Source organism: Phascolarctos cinereus, unplaced genomic scaffold (assembly GCF_003287225.1).
Source record: "Phascolarctos cinereus isolate Bilbo 61053 unplaced genomic scaffold, phaCin_HiC Scaffold_726;HRSCAF=1367, whole genome shotgun sequence".
NCBI classification, from domain to species: Eukaryota; Metazoa; Chordata; class Mammalia; order Diprotodontia; family Phascolarctidae; genus Phascolarctos; species Phascolarctos cinereus.
In genome coordinates this window covers 22,894,994-22,915,310 of record NW_027556098.1, presented here as the reverse complement: position 1 = coordinate 22,915,310, position 20,317 = coordinate 22,894,994, and the positions used below count along the sequence as shown (strand labels likewise).

At 35.3% G+C, this 20,317-nt stretch overlaps 1 protein-coding gene across 3 annotated transcripts in view; it reads left to right on the top strand.

Annotated features, from left to right (window-relative positions):
• The first annotated feature begins 4,713 nt into the window (after positions 1-4,713).
• The window catches only part of LOC110212839 (arylsulfatase F-like), a 51,927-nt gene continuing 36,323 nt past the window's right edge, over positions 4,714-20,317 (top strand). Inside the window, exons 1-5 of one of the 3 annotated variants that reach the window (XM_020992945.2) lie at positions 4,714-4,837; positions 10,189-10,257; positions 16,524-16,597; positions 18,243-18,392; positions 19,518-19,639. In XM_020992945.2, the coding sequence (XP_020848604.1) occupies positions 16,584-16,597; positions 18,243-18,392; positions 19,518-19,639 (286 nt within the window). In that variant the 5' untranslated portion in view covers positions 4,714-4,837; positions 10,189-10,257; positions 16,524-16,583. Of the gene's footprint in view, positions 4,838-10,188; positions 10,278-16,523; positions 16,598-18,242; positions 18,393-19,517; positions 19,640-20,317 lie in introns of all 3 variants that reach the window. The other 2 variants (XM_020992944.2, XM_020992946.2) reach the window with 2 other exon arrangements.

The window sequence follows — 20,317 nt, the reverse complement described above, 5'->3', positions numbered from 1 at the left end:
GAGAAGATTGAGCTCTATCAGGGAGGATGAGATATGTCATGTTTTCATTCTAGGTCAAACAAGACATGTCATCATCTTGCCACAGTTCCCCTCTTTGCTACAACCCAGCTTTAGAGCTGGGAGGAAACTGACTACAAACCAATGTGAAGTCACTGTGGCTAACATAACTATGCCAAGCTCTTGGTTGCCTTTCTCAGAGAATCAGCAGCCAATTGACTGAACAATGAAAACAGAAGAAAGGATTGCCAGATTACAACTATAGCCCAATTGCTGCAAGTTTAGAGCCTCACCTGGTCATTTACTCCCATATTTTCTTGTTCATTGCATAACAATCATCACAAAGATGGTCTGGCTTATTAGCACTAGTACTGATAACAGCACATATCTTGCTTAAATATAGTTCCATTTACAAAAATCCTACAAAGAACAGAAAAAAGATGCTATATAAACATGCAAATCTTTATTAGAAATAGTCTATTTTTAAAAGAATATATTAAATTTAAGACAAAAGTATCAATGCTGTCCCTTTCTGAACTTCTTTTTGATTCCTTTTGGGTGTTTCATATTTCAGTGACATGCTTTTATTTCTTTTTTCCTTTGCATTAATATCAATAACTACCCACTACCTCAAACAATACTTGCCCCTTCCAAAAAAATCCTCCTTTGTAATAAAAGTATGGTCAAGTGAAATAAACCCACTGAAGCAATAAAAATAGCTAATAAAGAGAAACTGAGGCACAGAATTTCAAGCACAACCAATTTATCAGAAAGGCTAGCAATTGTCAATAAAAGGTATCCAAGGTTCCTCAGCAACCAAGGACAAAACTAACAACCAGAGAAAATCTTTTATTGCACAGTTACTATATTTATACTTATACTGATTGGTTGGCTCCCTCTTAACTCAGTTCCTCCCTAGGTGGTCTAACATCATTTGACTAACATCCTTTGGAAAGTCCCAGGGTGGGCAAACATCATATGACCAAATTAACTTGGAAAAGTCCTGCAGTTGGTAGTTTCTGAGGGGGGGGGAGGCTTGTGGACATGTAGACATGCTAGTACTTAGGGATGGGTTTATAACATTTGTGGTTGGAATAGGAGAACTGAGAATGAGGCATCTGGAATTGTGTTCCTTTGTTGCCAATGTTGTCAAGTAGCTTGCAAGAAATGGATGGCAAGCTACAAGGGTACAGTATACAACTGAAGTTATAGGCTTAAGGGAGCTCAAATTCATGCAATGAGGAGTCAAACCAATACTTAGTAGAATGATCAAGTCCATTGAAATACAGTGGAAACTTACTAAGACTCAATCAGTTCAACATGCACTAATGATCAATCATTTTTAAATCCTACAATTTCACCCTTTGATCCTTTGAGGAAATATCCTCAATACAGCACTCATGTCAGTAGTCAAGTATCCTTGCAGTTTGCCCTAATACAACAAAAGCAATAATTACAGAAGCAAAATAGCTCATTAAAAGAAATGCAATTCATTCTTTTCAAAGCAACCCTCTAATGCTTGCTATCAGCACAATCAAAGCCAAAAGACAACTCTAAGTGTTGTTAATATTGATAGTGTCCTTAAGATCCTAATAACATGTCACCTGCCAAAATAACAATATTGGGAACCTGGAATCATTGTTCTGATTCCTTTGAAATATGATGACAAGCCTAACACTCATATGGAGCTTAAGACAGAGGATGTTTAATAAAAAGCCCATATTACATTTGCTCATGAGCAGTCTAAAAGTCCTTCTCCAATTCTGGTTGAAGTGTTCAGCAGCTAAGTAGATCTCTCAGGTTGTTTAAGTTCCACTGGTCTGTTGAAAGTTCTTCAATGTAAAAGTTCAAAAGTCTAGTTTGTACTATAGCCCATGAACTTTGGAATTCTTTCAGCTTGCCTGGTAATTCTCAGACACAGAAAGCAACAGATGTACTTTTCTGGAACAAGCTGTATTCTCAAGCTGTGAAGAGGCTCTTCCTTCCAGATCTGCTTCTTAGGTCCCAAAAGTATGTAGGAAGACTTAATACAAGCTCAATATAATTTAATACCACTTTCTAGCTCAAGCCTTTTGGTTTTGATTTTATTAATAGAGCTGTAAGAAGAATATGAAATTAAGAACACATAATGCAATTGAAACTTCAGAGAATTTCAATTTTTTGCATCATGAGGACCTGAATTGGAAAATGAGTCTTTCTTTCTCTTCAAATTATCAGATGAATGCTTCAAATAGGAAAATAATTTCACCCTCTTCACAATTTTTAATGCAATTTCACATATAAAGTTCTTTTTGATTTTGAAAACTATGTCATATCTCCCTCTAATTCTCCCCTTATGATGATACTATTCCTATGTCATATACATGAAGAAAACTGCAACTCTGAGGAAAATCATGGAAGATATTTCATATTTACATTCTGTAAAGGCAACTCAGTGTTTCAGTACTAATGGCTGACTGTGCGCCCTCAATCTTTAGAATGTGATTCTATTTTATAAGCTGAATGTTTTAATTTGCACAAAATTCAAATTTTTAAAGTCATAATTAAAGAAATTTTCTATGAAAGGAAAAGGAAGACCAGGGTTTTAATAATGATATAAAGAAGCCATAGCAAAGGGAAAAAAAACTCCCTTAGCTCTGTTTTGGTTTCAGGCAAAAGTGACAATTAGCCAATTAAAACTCCACAAGTTATAAAAGCCAGACTCAAAATTATTTAGGTGGTAAAATTTCCTGTTGAGGAAGGAAGTAGCTCAATGGAAAACCAAGTTAGGAGGATCCTACCTCAAGGTCACCACCTCAACTTTCTCTACCTGTACATATTCACCTGTAGCAATCTTTAGATTACAGAAATGACAGCCCCTGGAATGGTGTATACTTGTCTTCAAAATCTTATAAGTACACACTAAATAAAAAAAAAGAAATTAAAGCCTCAAATGCAAATTAAAACCACTCTGAAGTACTACCTCACACCTTTCAGATTGACTAATGTGACAATACAGGAAAATGATAAATGTTGGAGGGGATGTAAGAAAACTGGAACACTAGTGCATTGTTGGTGGAGTTGTGAACTGACCCAACTGTTAAGGCAAGCAATTTGAATTATGCCCAAAGGGCTATAAAATTGATTCTTTGATCTAACAATACCACTGCTAGGTCTATACCTCAAAGAGATAAAAAAGGAGGGCAGGGGGAAGGATGTATTTGTACAAAAATATAGCATTTTTTTGTGGTAGCTAAGAATTAGAAACTGAGGGGGTGCCCATAAATTGGGAAAATTGCTGAACAAGTTGTTGTATATGATTATAATGGAATATTTTTGTGCTATAAGAAATGACAAGTAGGATGATTTCAGAAAAACCTATAAAGACGTGAACTGATACAAAGTGAAGTGAGTAGAACCAGGAGACCATTTTACATAGTAACAGCAGCATTGTGCAATGAAGAACTATGAATGACTTGGCTATTCTCAGCAACATAATAATCCAAGACAATCCCTAAGGACTTGTGGTGAAAAATACTATCCACCTCCAGTAAAAGAACTAGCACTGTCTAAATACAGACTGAAGCGTCCTATTTTCATTTCCCTCTCTCTTCCTCCCTCCATCTCTCTCTCTCCCCATCTCTCTCTCTCTCTCTCTCTCTCTCTCTCTCTCTTTGTGTGTGTGTGTGTGTGTGTGTGTGTGTGTGTGTGTATGTGGCTCTCTCTCTCTCTCTCTCTTCCAATCTTCTTGCACAAAATGACTAATATGGAAATGTTGTACATGATTACACATGTATAAGCTATATCAGATTGCTTACCATCTCAGGGAGAGGCGAGGGAAGGGAGGGAAAGAGAATTTGGAACCGAAAACTTAAAAAAACTCTGAATGTCAAATTTTTTTACATGTAATTAGGGAGAAAATAAAATATTACTTAAAAAATTAAAGTCTCACAAGATTTACCTTAAATAGCAAAACTTCATGGAAAACATGTGAGGGCAGGACATAATTATTGTATTCTTGTGACAATAATCATTAACATCATTGGTTTTTTATATACATACATATACATACATACATATGTATATATATATATATATATACATATATATATATATACATATATATATATATATATAGTATTCATTAACAGATAGAGTTTTCAAATATTCAGCATATTTGTTGGAGGCAAAATTCACTCCAAATAAACATGATAGGTTTTAATATTTAGAAATGGAACTCACCCACTGTTGTGCCTTATACATAGGATAAAAGAAAGGGGAGTACATCTGATCATTTTAGATGAGCTTCAGAGTACAGCTTGCTAATAGGAGTTTGAAGTTCTAGGAAAAGCTTTAACCCAGCAGGTAACTTGAAGGGAGACATCCTACTGACCAGACTTAGCTATACATATGACAATAATGTGTAGATGTTCACATGAGATATAAGGTGAAGGATGAGCATCACAAGAAATGGTGGAGAGATAAGATGGTTAAATGTTTGATAAATTGTAAAAGCACACAAATATCACATTCTAGAGTTTTATACAAATGCAGTGAATACTAGCTCACACATGCAGTTCATATAGTTAATAGTTGGTTCAAAAATGTAACTTCATTACCTACTAATTATTAACAAATATAATTGAATGATTTTCTAAGTAGTATCAGATGAAACACACTTATTATTTAAAGTTTAACTTCTAAATTTTTCTATTTTGACTGGGAGAGCTCCTAGCTCCTTAAATTGCAGCACCTCAGAGTTTCACAACATGCTATCAACAGGGCTGGTAAAATCTTGTAACTTCAGTGAAGAAGTGTCAAGGAACCTCACACACGAACATCTCTTGTTTTTCTCCCAAAGGTAAGTCATTTATCATTATTATTATTTTCTTAATTTGAAACAAAAATACTTCATTAAATAGTAACCTAATAATATGTATTTAAAACATGAAACTTATTAGTAGTTAAAAGAAAACAGTTCAATAGAATGGATTTTAAAATTACGTTACAGGGAAAATCATCTATCTTATCTCTGGTATTTTATTAATCATATCCAATGACATCTAAAACCCAGTACAGAATTATGCGGTATGCAGTAATTACAATCAATTAAAGAAGTAACAATAGTTCCCTTATACATATTTACAAAATGCCAGGCTTTCCCCCCCCTCTAATAATATAAAGATTACTTTAAATAATTTCAGAGACTTGCTTTCTGTGGTACTTTAGAATGTTTAATTTTGGATTTCTCCATTACTTTTTGAACCATTTGCTAACTTACATTATAGGGTAGTTATAAATACTAACACTAAAGTCTTTCCCTTTCGAAGGCTAGTTTAGAGGAAAATATAACCCATTGAATATTGAGTAGTTTTAAAAATAATCTTGCTATCTTTTAGCAGTCCAATTCATAAGATATAGCACTTATTTTAGTCAAATTTAGTCAGTTTCAAAGTAAGCTCCCACTGTTTTAGACTTTTACAGCATAAGTTCTTTCATAGCATCAATAAGATATAATTTTACTCACCTAAGCACAGTTACAAGTTTAGATCACAGCCCTGATTGGGTGAGTCCTCAAATCTCTTATTAAATCATAAGAATTCTACATTTTAAAGCAAAAGGCACTTCATTATTAAAATTTTTAAAGGACTATTACCACATTCATTTTAATAACTCAATAAGAAAGTGGCATTTCTAACTGTATTTTGTAATTTTTTTGAGAAATTTCACATAATGGTACATAATTAAAAGCCATATTCTCCTAATTAAAAGATAACTCATGTTTCTAGTCACATCTAATATTTCCCCCAATTCCATGATACAAGAAAAACTACAAGCCTAAAGAATATCTTTTCAACAAAATGCCAAACATCTCAATTCCTTCTCAAGTCAAATTTCATCTATGCAGTCGGACAAATCTTAACTTATCCTTCTTAGAAAATTATTTATGTTATTGCCTTTGATATGTCATGTAATCCAAAACCCAATAACAATAATCAATATTTACAGAGTGCTCATTATGCTAAACACTTTAGAATATTCTTATTTCTCCAACAACCCAGGGAGATGGGTGCTATTATTTATTATCCTCTTTACATATAAAGAAGACTGAGTGAATTCTCAGGTATACCACAACTATAATTTAGTTTCAGAACAAAATTTTGGCGAGATTGAACCCAGATTTATAATCTGTAATGATAACAGATGAATTTTTCCAAGAGTCTATTATTTTCACCACATACTTTAACTTGTCAAAATTCACTATTTTAAATATATTACTAAATTTCTTAACCCCACAAATTGAAAAGTGATACTGAGACTATAATTGCTGAGATGTGATGAACAGTAAACATCAAATTGTTTCTAATTAAAATAAATGTAAATTAAACAACAGTACCTTTGACTTACGTATACTAGTATACTTACACACTTTTTTAAAACTTTTAAACTGACATATCAGTTTCACTAGGCTCTTTGATAGTAAAGCAGATTGTTCTCCCTCAAAGTATTATGACTTCTTTCATAAGTTTGTGCTCTAGAAAACATAAGATTACACTTCCAAGTGACAAATACTTGTTTTACATTGTAAGCATCCTAATTATATGCTATAAAATTTTTGTGTGTTTTAATACTCAAGTCAATGAATCAAAGAATTCATTAAATATTTGAAATAATGAATATTGAAATAATGAAGTAATTTGAAAAAATTGCTCTTTCAAAATATCTGTATTTTGTACTAATATTTGTAAGCCATATACTTCTTTTAATTTGATTTTTTTTCTAATCTAAGCACCCTCCATATTAAGTGAGTACACATTTAATTGACTCCTGTACTTTTCTCTCATACTATGTTCTTGCTTAAGTCTATCTTTAATAATTCTTACCCTAACTTATTATAGACTCACTCCTACTGAAATACAATTTTAAACTAATTTTGCTTCCACTGATTTTAGCACAAGTTCACAAAGTTTTTAATTTACCTAAACAAGTGATTTAAAATATAGTGGTATTTCAAAATTTCACTTACTTTTCAGTTACTTTCTGATTTTAAAACAAGCTTTCTTCTTGGCCGTGGTCATACTGCAAACTATGAGAATTCACTAGTTCCAGTTAGCTTTTTCTAATCAGTAAACGCTCTCTGGGGAAAGAGTGATAAAAGTAAATTTTACAAAAAACAGGCCAACCACAAGTTGGAGATTTTTAGAAAACAACCTTTGGTCTCTGATTAGTTCATAATATCGCTTTTTTGCTATGAGGAACAAAGATTCTTGCCTTCTCATCTGTCTCTTGTCTGCCCACCCCAACCCCATTCCTAGGTTGGTGAAAGCCAGAAAGGCAGAGAGAGAAACTCTTTTTTGAAGATTTTTAAAGTTCTACAGAAAGTTTTTACTCTCTATACCATTTTCCTTTCATTGATCAGACCATAGGAAAAGTTTGGTTTAATTATCAAGACAGAAACACAGATAAACAGACCCATACATGTATTTGCTAGCAAGGTTTTTTTTTCCCCTTATCTCTAATCAGTTTACTCAAAAAGTTTAGGAGCAGCCTTAAAGTTTTAGTTTATAGTAATTGAGAAATCACTTCTTTGGGCCATATTAGGGACCTATATGAGATTTCATGTAATTTGTCAGCTGAACTTTTTGCCCTAATAGAAGTTTACAAAATTCCCTCTTGAATACCTGGTAGTAAAGTCTTCCTCTGTCACTCTCTTTAAGAAGTTTTCTGCAATTGACAGACCAATTGACATAAAGAAAAGAGATAAAATAACAACAAAAAAAAGGCTTGCTTGATGTATGGGAATTAGTGAGAGATAAGTTTCTGCTAACTAGGAGGACTGTCTCCACCCTTCTAGACTCTGCCAATTTGGAAACTATAGGCTAGCCTCTATTTCCCTTATGAGGGCATCCCCAATGGGAAGGACTTACTCTACCCTTGAATGGGCTTTTACCTGCCATAAGAGGGTCTTCCCAAAGGCTTTTATGGAATGACTTTCTCCACCCAGTCTGTGGGAGTTCCCAACCGGGAGCTTTAAGACTTTCCCCAGTAATATGAGGGTTCCCACTTACCTTAGCTCAGGTTAAACCCAAGGGGGAGTCCAAATTCCCTTCCCTGGAGAAGTACCCTGGGAGGTTAGAGTCCTTCACTCTCATATAGGTTACCAACTGAAACATAAAAATCTATGATAAAGAGAAACTGAGGCACAGAGTTCTGAGCATGATCATTTTATTAGCAAGGCTAACAATTGCCAATAAAAGGGATCTTCAGTTACAAAAGACAAAATTGACAAGCAGATCAGCTCTTTTATAGCATTTGTGCAGTTACTATATTTAAATACAGACATATCTCACTTCCTATTGGTTGGTACCCTCATATCAGTTTCTCACCAATTGGTCTAAACATCCTATGACCAAAGTGACCTGGAAAGTCTTGCAGTTTGCAATTTCCAGGGAGGGATAGGTGCCCTGTGGTCTACATAATAGTACTTAGGGATGGATTTAGAACATTTGTAGTTGGAAAGCACTGATAACAGGGAAACCAAGAATAAGGCACCTGTAGTTGTTTTCCACAGTAGCTAATGTTGTCAGGCAGCTTGCAGAATGTGGGTGACAAGCTACAAGAGTGGAGTACATAACTGTTTACTTAAGCAAGCTCAAACTCGCGCAATGAGTAGTCCAACCAATACATAGTAGATTGATCAAGTCCAATGAAACAGAGTGGAAACTTATTAAGACTCAGTCAGCTCACCATGTACTAATGATCAATCAATTCTAATGACCAGTTAATTTTAAATCCCACACCACAAATTGTCCATGTCTCAAAATGTATGCCTCATTCTGCACCTCTAGTCAATTGCTTCTGTGCTAAAATCTGGGAAGCATGATTTATCATTAGTTTTTTAAAGCCATGATAGGTCATTGAACTTATCAGAATTCTTAAATCATTTACAGTTGTTTTTCTTTACATTATTGTTGCTATTGTGTAAAATATGGTTCTTCAGTTCACATAAGTCTTCTTAGGCTTCTCTGAAATTCTCCCTTCATTTCTAATGCCTGAGTAACATTCCATTATATTAATATATCATAATTTATTCAGTCATTTCTCAATTGATGGGCACTCAGATTTTTCTAATTCTTTGCTATGACAAGAACAAAATGTTGCTGTTAATAACTTTGTCCACGTGAAGCCCAACAGTTCTATGAATTCTAAAGGTCTAGGAAAAAATAATGTTAAAAATTCACCATACTCAAAAAAGGCTATCAGGCCTTGAATACCAATGGCAAACTTCATTCCTAGCATACTATACTGAAACAAACACTGAACTTGGAGGAGAAAAGTTGTGTTGATAAACTGGCATTGCTCTTTCATATCTGTGTGACTTTGGCCAAGCCACCTCAGTCACTAACACTGGGCCTCAAAATTCCTCATCTGTAAAATGAAGGTGTTAGACTAGATGATGTCTATGGACACTTTGGGCTCCGACATTCTGTGATTCTGGATGGGCCTTATATACACTGGATCAATCTGGTACTCTGTTAGATGGAAGAAGAATCCAACTGAAGGTTTTTGGACTGCTTTGATTTTTAGTATGCCATGGTCAAGGGATGTCTGTTAAATGAGGAAGTTGATCTAGGTAATATCTAAGGTCTCTTCTGTTTTTAAAACATCCTCTCTCCCCAACCTCCTCTCACCTTTGCTCCTTGTGTTAGAGATTGATTACTGTAGAATTCCTGAATTCTGTTGAATTCAGTATTGATACACATTGAAGATCACGCTAAGAAAGATGTTGGTGTGAACATCTAGCCATCTAATCCACTTCATATTGCCATCTGTTCCAATGCTATCCTGTCCTTTGTCCTCCTTTGTAACACTGGTCTCTGGACAAGACCTCCATGGACCTTGCTCCTATTCCTCAAGAAAGTTAATTAGCTCAACTTTCCTAATTCCCTCCTGAGACTGAGTTGTTCTGATTGGTGAATGAATGAAAAGTCACCTAACTCATATCTGGTAAATTTTAGCCCTGTTTCACTTCCTATCAAGTTATCTATCCCAGATATCTTGCTAATTGCCCTACTATGCACAAGAGGACTTCACTTCAATCTACTTTCCACATCTTACTCTGGGAACAGTGACATAATCAATACTACCATTGTTTCTACATTACGGGACAGAAAGAATTCCTTGTGATGAGTCTATCCTCCTCACTTTCAGGCATCAATAATCATCACAGCTCAAGTCACCAGAGACTAATTGGAAGTTTCCTGCATTATTCCTATCAAGGTACCTGTCCAGGATCATAGGTGGGAGATATTTTAGTACATTAAAACAAAAGTTCCCCTGACCAACACTCATACACACTCACACACACACACACACTCCAGTGGATGTATTATTCAGTATAATAAATACATGTTTGACTTGACAACTCAGTGATATACTGAAAAATAAATGAAAAAGCCCCTGCCTTCAAGGAACTAATAAAGGCAATATAATTTCATAAGTAAGAGCACTAACTGGAGGGCTCAGGATCAACCTCCTACAAAAACTAGAACTAGATCTGATTTTTTGAAAGAAGGTAGAGATTCTATAAGGAAGAGGTAAAGAGGAAATGTTTTCTAGGCACAGTGCACAGTGCATGGGAAGGTACAAAAATGAGAGACGGAATGTGATATATTGGGAACAGTGAGTAGTTCAACTTGGTGGGAACACAGAGTTTGTGAAAAAGAGTAGTGAGTAATTAGCCTGGAAAGATGGTCTGGGGCCCAATTGTGACTGTTCAAAATGAAACAGTTTGCATTTTAGCTTACAAGAGGGAGTCACTGGCATTTCTTGTACAGGGGGATGACCCGCTCAGACTTGAATTTTAAGAATAACGACATTTTGGCATCTGTGTGGTAGATAGAAGAAGGAAGGGACACAAGGCATACAAATCATTTGGGAGACTAATGAAGTAATCCAGAAGGTATATAATGAAGTGCTGAGCTAGAGTGGTGAAGAGATCAGATGAAAGAGAGAAGGTGGACATAGAATTGGTAAAATTTGGCAACTGGTTGGATGTGAAGGGTTAGCAAGGGGAAAAGTCAAGAAAAATCAGGAATGACTCCAAAGCTGTTTGTCTAAGTGACTGACAGGGTAATGATGCCCTCATCAAAAATAGAGAAGTAGTTGGGGCAGCTAGGTGGCACAGTGGATACAGCACCAGCCCTGGAGTCAGGAGGACCTGAGGACCAATCTCAGACATATAACACTTACTTAGCTGTGTGACCCTGGGCCAGTCATCTAACCCCATTGCCTTGCCAAAATTAAAAAAAAAAATAGAGAAGTAGGAAGTTGTGGGTGGGAGGGGCAGATAAAAATTATGTTTTAAGTGAATAAAATTTGAGATTCTTATAGGATATCCAGTTGGGGAAATCCAATAAGACTTGGAGGGTAAAAGTATTAAGTAAGTGCCTACCATGTGCCAGGTAGTATACTAAGGGCTTTACATTTGATCATAGCAACAACCCGGGATGTAGGTGCTATCATCATCCCCATTTTATAGTTGAGAAAACTGAGGCAGACAGAGGTTAACTGACTTGCCCAGGATCACACAGCTAGTAAATATTTGAGGCACTATTTGAGCTCAGGTCTTCCTGACTCCAATCTCAGCACACTATATGATGTGCCATCTAGCTGTTTCAATAGGCAATTGGTAATGCAAAAGTAGAATTCAGGAGAAATATTAGGATTAAAAAATATAAATCCTGGGGTCATTAGCATTGATGTGACAGTTAAACATATGGGAGTTAATGAGAACACTGAGAGAGAAGATGTAGAGAAACAAATAAGTCGGCCCTGTGATGCACATATGCATGGTGAGTAGAATAAGGATAATAATATTGCAAAAGAATTTAAAAAATAGCTGCCAAAAGTGTAGGAAGCGAACCATGAAAGACAAGTGTGATGAAAACCCAGGGAGAAGGTGTCTAGGAGGAGGTGGTCAATAGTGTCAAATGCTACAGAAGCAAATATATATATACAAAGGACTAAGAAATAGAACAATTAGTAAATACTAATTAAGAGATAATTGATAACTGAGAAATCAGTTGCAGGCCAGTAATGAGGTCTGAGAAATGACTAGGAGGTGAAAAAAAAAGGCTGAGTGTAAATAGCTTTTCTTTGAATTTGACTGAAATGGAGGAGATTATATAGGTTGTCTCAAAAGTCAGTCCTATTCTATACTTTTGTGATATCTTCTATAGGGCAGTAGCTTAAGGGGATGGTAGGATAGGGTGATTTTTTTTTTGAGGATAAGGAGCACATTTTTGAACAATTAGGAATGAGTCAATGGATAAGGAATGATGAAAGATTAAAAATTAAGGAAATAGGCAAATTCCTAGAGGAGTCAGAATAAGGTGGAGTCAAGTAGAGAGACTACTGTGTTCAGGCATCAGGGGATATCTCTCAGCCTGGAGGAAAGGAAGGAGAGGGTAATTTTGGAGTGATTTGTCATTGTAGAATTGGGAAGAAATGAGAACTTCTGACCGATCAACTCCTTTTTGGTGAAATAATTCTTGAGGTCTTCTGTTGAAAGAAAAGGCAGAAGGGGTTTTATGGAGAAAAGAGATTTGAAGTAGACATTAAGAGGAGTGAACTGAGAATCAATCAGCGATGAGTAATATTGGTGGGTGGCAATTAGAGTGGGGCAAGTCCGCACAATTTTGACTTCCTCCTTCTGCATTCACACCTAGGAGTAGAGAAGACAGATGCTAAGATTAATTCAAGGTTGGGCTTTGGAAAATGATGAGCAGCAATAGGACAAAGGGACAACGTATTTAAGAATAGAAGGCAGTTTAAAACTAAAAAGGTTAGCTACAAAATCAAGGATTTTTAAGGGAGGAAAGTGAGGCCAGAACAGAAAAATGGCTTGGCAAGGCAAGAAAAGTCTGGAGGGTGACTAAGGGCTGCAATAATGATAGGTTGGAGAAATGGTCTAGGACAGGGGTGGGGAACCTGTGGCCTCAAGGCCACATGTGGCACTCTAGGTACTCAAAGGCAGCCCTTTGACTGACTCCAAGTTGTACAGAACAAACTTAGATCTGTTCTCCAGCAAGTACTTCAATATATAAACTACCCACCTCTTTTTTTCTTACAGTCTCATGGATGACACATTTTAGGCCACTTCTTGTACATTGGTAAAAAATAGTTCATATATTTTTTTCAAGTGTATATTTATGCAAGCTTGTATGTCTATACACATGTATTTTAAAAAATATTTACTCTATACACATATTTAATACCTTTAAACCATTATTATGTTGTTTTATGATGTATTTCCTCCCTGTAGAATATTTTTTACTTAAAAATTTACACATCTCTGAAAATATGAAGAGGGGAAAAATAATTTCAATTGCTTGCTTATTTATTTATTTACTTACTTACCTATCATTTATTTATTTATTTGTTTATTCGCTCATTTATTTATTTATTTATTCATTCATTTATTTATTCGCTCATTTATTTATTTATTTGTTTGCTTATTCGCTCATTCATTCATTCATTCATTTATTTATTTATTTAGTCTAGGCAACGGGGTTAAGCTATTAACCCTATTTTACAGTTGAGGAAAGTGAGACAGAGGTTAAGTGATTTGCTCACCATCTCATACTTTTTAAATGACTGAGGCTAGATTTGAACACAGGTCTTCTTGATGGTAGGACTAACACTCTATTCACTGTGTCACCTATCTGCCTAACATTACCTGACAGCATCAGGATCCCAAAAAAACCCCCAAAACCCTCAATAGATTAGAGGCATCAACTCTTTCTAACACGATTAAATATAACTGTGAGAGTTGCAAAGTCATACACTTGGGCTCAGTAAATCAATATTACAAATACAGAATGGAGAATATACTTAGGCAGAAGCTCATATGGAAAATGAGGGTTGTGGTGGACTTAAAGCTCTATATGAGTCCACAGTTTGATAATGTCGCCAAAAAGTCTACTACAAATTTAAGCTGAATCAAGAGATTGTCCAGGAACAGGGAGGTGATAGTTTCATTGCCGTGGTTTCTCTGGGAGTGTTTTCTCACTCTGGAAATTACTTTCTCTAACTTTCTATATAATTGGTATTTGTTTATTTGAGATATATATATATATATATATATATATATGCTGAAATGTCTGGCTGCTATAACAGAGAAAGAAAAGTCAAGCATCACACTTCCATTGTGTAGTTATGCATTAAGGGACAAAGATGATAATGCAGGTTTAAGGTATTTTGAAAGGAGCCCTAAAAAGAGATAGAGACTATAATAAACTCTAAGCTTCAGTTTTCTCATCTACAGATATTGGACCTGATGACCTCTATGTCCCTTCCACTTCAAATCTATGAGCCTAAGATGAATGATGCGACTCTATCACATTGATCTATAATAATTCCTAAGATAGTTTGCTGTGTAATGATTGACACTAAATATATAGCTCATGAAATTATTTTCCCTTATTTGCTCTGCCAATCAGATCTAAGACAACAGGCATTTTCATTTTCAACTTTTTCTGACTCTGGGGCTTCCGAATGTCATTTAAGAATTTCAAACATTTGTGTTGATCTCAACATTTGTATCTATATCTTTATATAGATTATAACAATTTTTATAACAATTGCTTCAACAATTGTTCTGATTGGTCTACTTAATGCAAGGGAATTGCTTATATCATTCTCCAGAAACCCCTTCTAATTAAAAAAAAATTTGCTTTATCATCCATCCCATGAACATCCTTGCATTGGCAAATGACCTGAGATAGTCCTTTCCTAATAAGACGAGGACATCCATTTGCTTCTTTTAAGCTGTCTTCACTCACTTCTACTTGTCTAAGACCTTGCATTATTCCTAGTTCTCATTAATTTTCTTAATTGCTACCAGACCTTAACTCAGACAATAACTAGCAGTGTGACTTCAGACAAATAAATTAGCCTCCTGGGCTTCAGTTTTATCATATGTAAAAGAAAGAGGTTGGACCCAATGGTCAATAACAACTTTTTTTTCTTTTGCCAACTCAGTTGGGGTTAAAGCAACTTGCACAGGGTCACATAGCTACTAAATGTCAAGTATCTAGTCTGACTGGATTTGAACTGAGGTCCTCCTGACTCCAGGGCCAGTGCTCTATCCACTGCCAACTAGCTGCCCCCCCACTGTGCCACCTAGCTGCCCCAATAACAACACTTCCAGCTTTAAATGCATGACACTTTAACCTGCGTTCATATGTATTTGGCAAGATTGAATCAAACTTCTATAATTTGAATAAGACTCGATTTTTACCTGTTTGGTTGTGTCATTTTGGACATAATAATCTTATATGATTAACTGAAGAATGTTATACTTCCTTCAAAGAAGGAAAGGAGGTGGGGCCTTAGGAGGGTTAATAGCTCTGCATTTGCACTAGTATGCAAATCAGATACAAAATACTTGTGTCTGAATCAGACATGTAAGCTCTGCCCAGTCTTATCTCTATATAACATGAGTAGATTGGCACATTGCTAAAGATCTGGCAAACATCTTTTTCCAGTCAGATTCAAGAAGAAAGATTAACTACATTCCTCTTCTGGGAAACTTAAAAACAGTGAGTTGGAGTCATTTGACTATGTTATATTTTTTGCCAGAGAAATTCAGACTTTACAGTTGTGGTAGGCAGAGACAACAAAACTTTTTTGCTTGGTAAAGTTCCATTGGCATGTTCTCCACATTGAAATGAGAAGGAGAACACCAGCAGACCCTCAATTAGCATGATTCAGTTGAATTTTATCAGGGTGAGGGGAATCATTTGGAGAAGATTTCTAGTAGATAGTCTCTTGGGTATGAATTAATATTGTTGTATATACTCAGTGGGATGATAATTGGAAGACTGAGTTCTTAGATGTTGATAATAAAAAGCAAGCTTAGATGTATAAATATGTATGTATGTGATGAGGGGGAGGGAGGATTCTTTCTTTATATTGAGGTTTGACAGCACTTCTTCAATGCTGAGCTTCTGAGGGATCCCATATACAGATACACTCTGACACTTAATGACCCTTAACCTTCAGATAGCTTTGGGACTTCAGGAACCCACAGTAACCAAAGAAAGAATAATAACACAATGCAAATGGAGAAAAGTCATGATGTTCCAAAGTCATTTGACAGAATTTTTTTTTGTCTAGGCTTCCAAAGCTCTGGAAGCTCTCCTTTCTTTAGAGGCACCCATGTTTACCTTGAAGAGCTATGAAGATCCAAATCCATATCAGATGAGAATTTCTCAAAGTGCTTTGGGGAACCTAAGAATTCTAGAATTGCCATAGATTTATGCATTTGAATTGGGGCATTTGGCAAATGCTTAGAGGAAAAATTAAAATTAAAAAAAAAAAACAGGTTAGTCAACTAGTGGCCTTTGCTTTATTTTTTTATATAGCAATTAAAAACCAATTAATATTTGTGAGAATTAGCAGAAATTTCTTAGAAGCCTGGAAGGTCCTAACTTTATTTACTAATTTAAATGGATTTAAAGGTACTGAATTGATTTTTACAGGTGGTTATTACATTTACAGAAGAAGAAAATAAATATACGCGTACATAAAATTGGATATACATGATGGAGCACTGGTAAGAGACAATGCCATCGAAAATCTTTCTCTCTCCAATTCTCTCTTATCCAAAGCATAAAGTTTATGTAGCATTTGAAAAATCAATCCTACAGATGTGTAATATAATGGTATTCTTCTGATGATGAACTCAATATTTCCTGGAATGGGAAGCTATGGGTACCTGTCCAATAGACAATAAAATTAATAAATGCAGCTGACGATGAAAAAAAGTTGTGAACCTGAGCAGGCCTATACTAGGATTACTCATCGTACCCTCCCAAAGGTTTTATAATCATTGGGCATTAGGAGAAAGGCTGGCAGCTGTATCCTTTCCTAGATTCCAAAGGTCACACTGAAACACTTACTTCTCTTCACTTCTTGTCTCTAGATGCTTTATTCTGAAGGAACCCACGATTTCAAAGCAAAAGTGGGATTACACTAACTGTTTTTAGAGGTTAAGTGGAAGAGTGGCCATTCATGACTGTCATAAGTCTATTTTTTTATGTGTGTGCAACTTGAAAATGAGATCAGGTTATTAGTCTACACCTGGCAGTCTGGCAGTCTTGGTGGACTGGGAACCATTCCACTTTTTTGATTAATTTTTATTTTAGCTCCAGCCACCTGAGAAAATTCAATGAGTCATGGATTGTACAGACATTGCTATTGTATTAATCTACTTTATTAGTTAGGAATACATTTATTAATACTATATAGTAAATGAGATTTAGCATAGACATAACCATATTTACTTCTGAAAGGATATTTCTGCTTCTCTCTTATAAATGCCATCTGGCTTTACAAATGACAAAATATGAAATTTTATTATTGAGAAGAGATAAAAAAACCAAACCCTGGATTTGACTAACAAAAGTAATATAATTTAAGGTCTATGTTGATGTTTTTCATTGACTTCTGTTACTACTACAGCATACCTTACACTCAGGTTGACCAGATGCCTACTTGGTAGAGTGGTTTCAAGAAAACTATAGATATTTCATCTGACCTTTCCCCATTTTACTTGCTCAGGAATAGCTGAAATCTCTGTACAAAGATTTCTTTTGCCCAATAAGAATTAAGGCTTAATATACATGTGGCCTTGAAAGAGGGTACTTTAAAGTAAGCTCCTAAAGCCTTTCTAGATCCTATTTTTTGTGGATGGTTGGGGAGAAAGAAGGTGGATACTAGCTATCTGAAAGTGGGGAAGGGAGAAGACACTGCAAAGGGACAGAGCAATGGAAGACTGGAGATGTTAAAGACAAATTCTACAAAAGGAGCTTTGATATTCAATTGTATAACTTAGTCCATGGTTGTCTCTTATGAACTTGTCATGGGTTCTGGCACCCGTTTCTCTGGATGTCTATGTTTATGCTTATCTGAAATTTATGCTACGTATTTTTATACTTTTAAAACAAAAATAGTTATGAAATCCATCTAGGGAATTTCTTAACACAAAACCTACTCCAAAATTCCCTCCAGGATTAGTTGGCTTAAAATGAGTTTCTCCTCACTGAGGGATAGAAATCAGCAGGACTGAATGCTTGAAATGGTGTTGCTCATGCTTTGGCTCATAGCAAGAACAGATGAACTTTTTTATTTTTATCATCAAAAAGTGATTTTGATAAATTCCTAATTCATCAAAGCATAATCTTTTTTTCTCTTCATAGCTACTCCCTAATCATTATGTCCCTAGTTGGTCTATTTTTGAAAACTTGTGCATCAACGGTTGTACCTGATTCCAAACCAAATGTGGTACTGATAATGGCAGATGATCTAGGAATTGGTGACCTAGGATGCTTTGGCAATTTCACACTTAGGTATGGACTTATCAAATTTTAATACTGTTTTGTTGATTAAAAGCTATAATGAAGTCTATGGATACATATACCTGTACAACTGGGTTAATTGGTGCTACTTTTTAAAAAACTTTGCTTTGGTCAAATTAAGACAACAATTTGACCAAAATGATCATGTTAATAGTTTCAGTAAATGATGTAACCTATGTCTATAGAAATAATTGTGAAAACAGGCAGTGCAGTGAATAGAATTCTAGACCTGTATATAAATTCCAGCTATTATTAGCTATTAAAGATGAATAGCTATAAAGCTATTAAAAGATGAAATGAAGATTAATCAGAAAGTCCAAGGTTTTTTTTTTTAATTTGGGGTTTGTTTTGGTGAGAAAAATGATTTTTTAAAAAGTCTAGTGTATGAATAGCCAATAAATACATAAATGACATAATAAATGTACATTCATGAAGGATTTACAAATAATATGATGCTTTAACCTCAATGCTATGTTTCAGGGTCAGTTTAATGAACCTAGAAACAATTGAGAAATATTTAATCTAGAAGAGAGAAGACATAAAAGGGACATGGATATTTGTGGGGCTGCCATCTCAAAAAAGAATCTATTGGATTCCATTTGAACCAAGAAAGTGATTATAAGTAGAGAGAAAGTACAGAGAGAGATGTAAGTTCCAAAAAATAAAACTTCCTATCAATTAGAAAGCTCCAAAAAATTTAATAGATTGTCTCAGAGATTGATGAATTGCCCTTTACTGGTGGCATTTGGACACGTGTGTGGGTATTGTAGAAAAGATTGTTTGGGTAGAAGTTGGAGTAACCAATGTTTCCTCACCGTTTTGATAAGCTATTATTCTATTAATTGATGTGAATGCACTTAAAGAAGTCTGTAATCATTTAATAATTTGAAAAAAAATACAACTAAAAATGGAACCTACAATGCTTTGATCCTAGCTTTCTGTTTCTAAGGTATCCCTAGTTAATGTAGCACCCTGGTAGGAAGGGAAAGCAATACTGGAAAACCTATGCTGTCTAAATGTTCTGTGAGTATGAACTTAAGCAATGTTAACTGAACATTCTCATATAACTTGAATTAACTCAAAACATGTTTACACCCCCCCCCCCCCACTTTTTAGGACTCCTAATATTGACCGTCTCTGCAAAGAAGGCATAAAACTCACTCAGCATATTGCTGCGGAAGCACTATGTACCCCCAGCAGATCAGCTTTCCTTACAGGCAGATACCCAGTCCGAACAGGTTTGAAGATATTTAAAGTATTATGTCATTAATTGCTTGCAGAATTTTGCTTCATTGATGTCAGAAAATAACATAAATCCTATAGTGCAGTGGTGTCAAACTCAAAGAGAAATGGAGGCTGGTAACTGTTACATAAGGATCTCTACAAGGCACATACTGACTTAGATTTGAAATGTGATGTTGTCTGTGTTTAAATTGTATGTCTAAATTAAATCATTTTGTTAAATATTTCCCAATTATATTTTTATCTGATTTGGACCACACTCAGAAGTGTTGTGTGTATGTGGCCCACTGGAGATGGTTTTGACACCTCTGAAATAGTTGAAAGCGTACTAGCTCTGGCATTAGAGGAACTTGGTTCAAATCCTACTTCTGACACAAGTCATTTAACCTTCCTGAGACTCAGTGTTTTCATCGGTAAAAGGAATGAGTTGGTCTACATCACTTCTAATGTACCTTCCAGTAGGGGACAGATACATGGTACAATGAATAGAGCACTGAGCGTGTAATCTCAGGAAGACTTGAGTTCAAATCCAGCCTCAGATACTTACTAGATGTGTGACCCTGGGGAAGTCACTTAATCTCTTTTCCCCACTCAGTTTGCTCATCCAGAAAATGGAGATGATAATAGCACCTACCTCACAGAGTTGCTGTGAAGATCAAATGAGATAATAAATG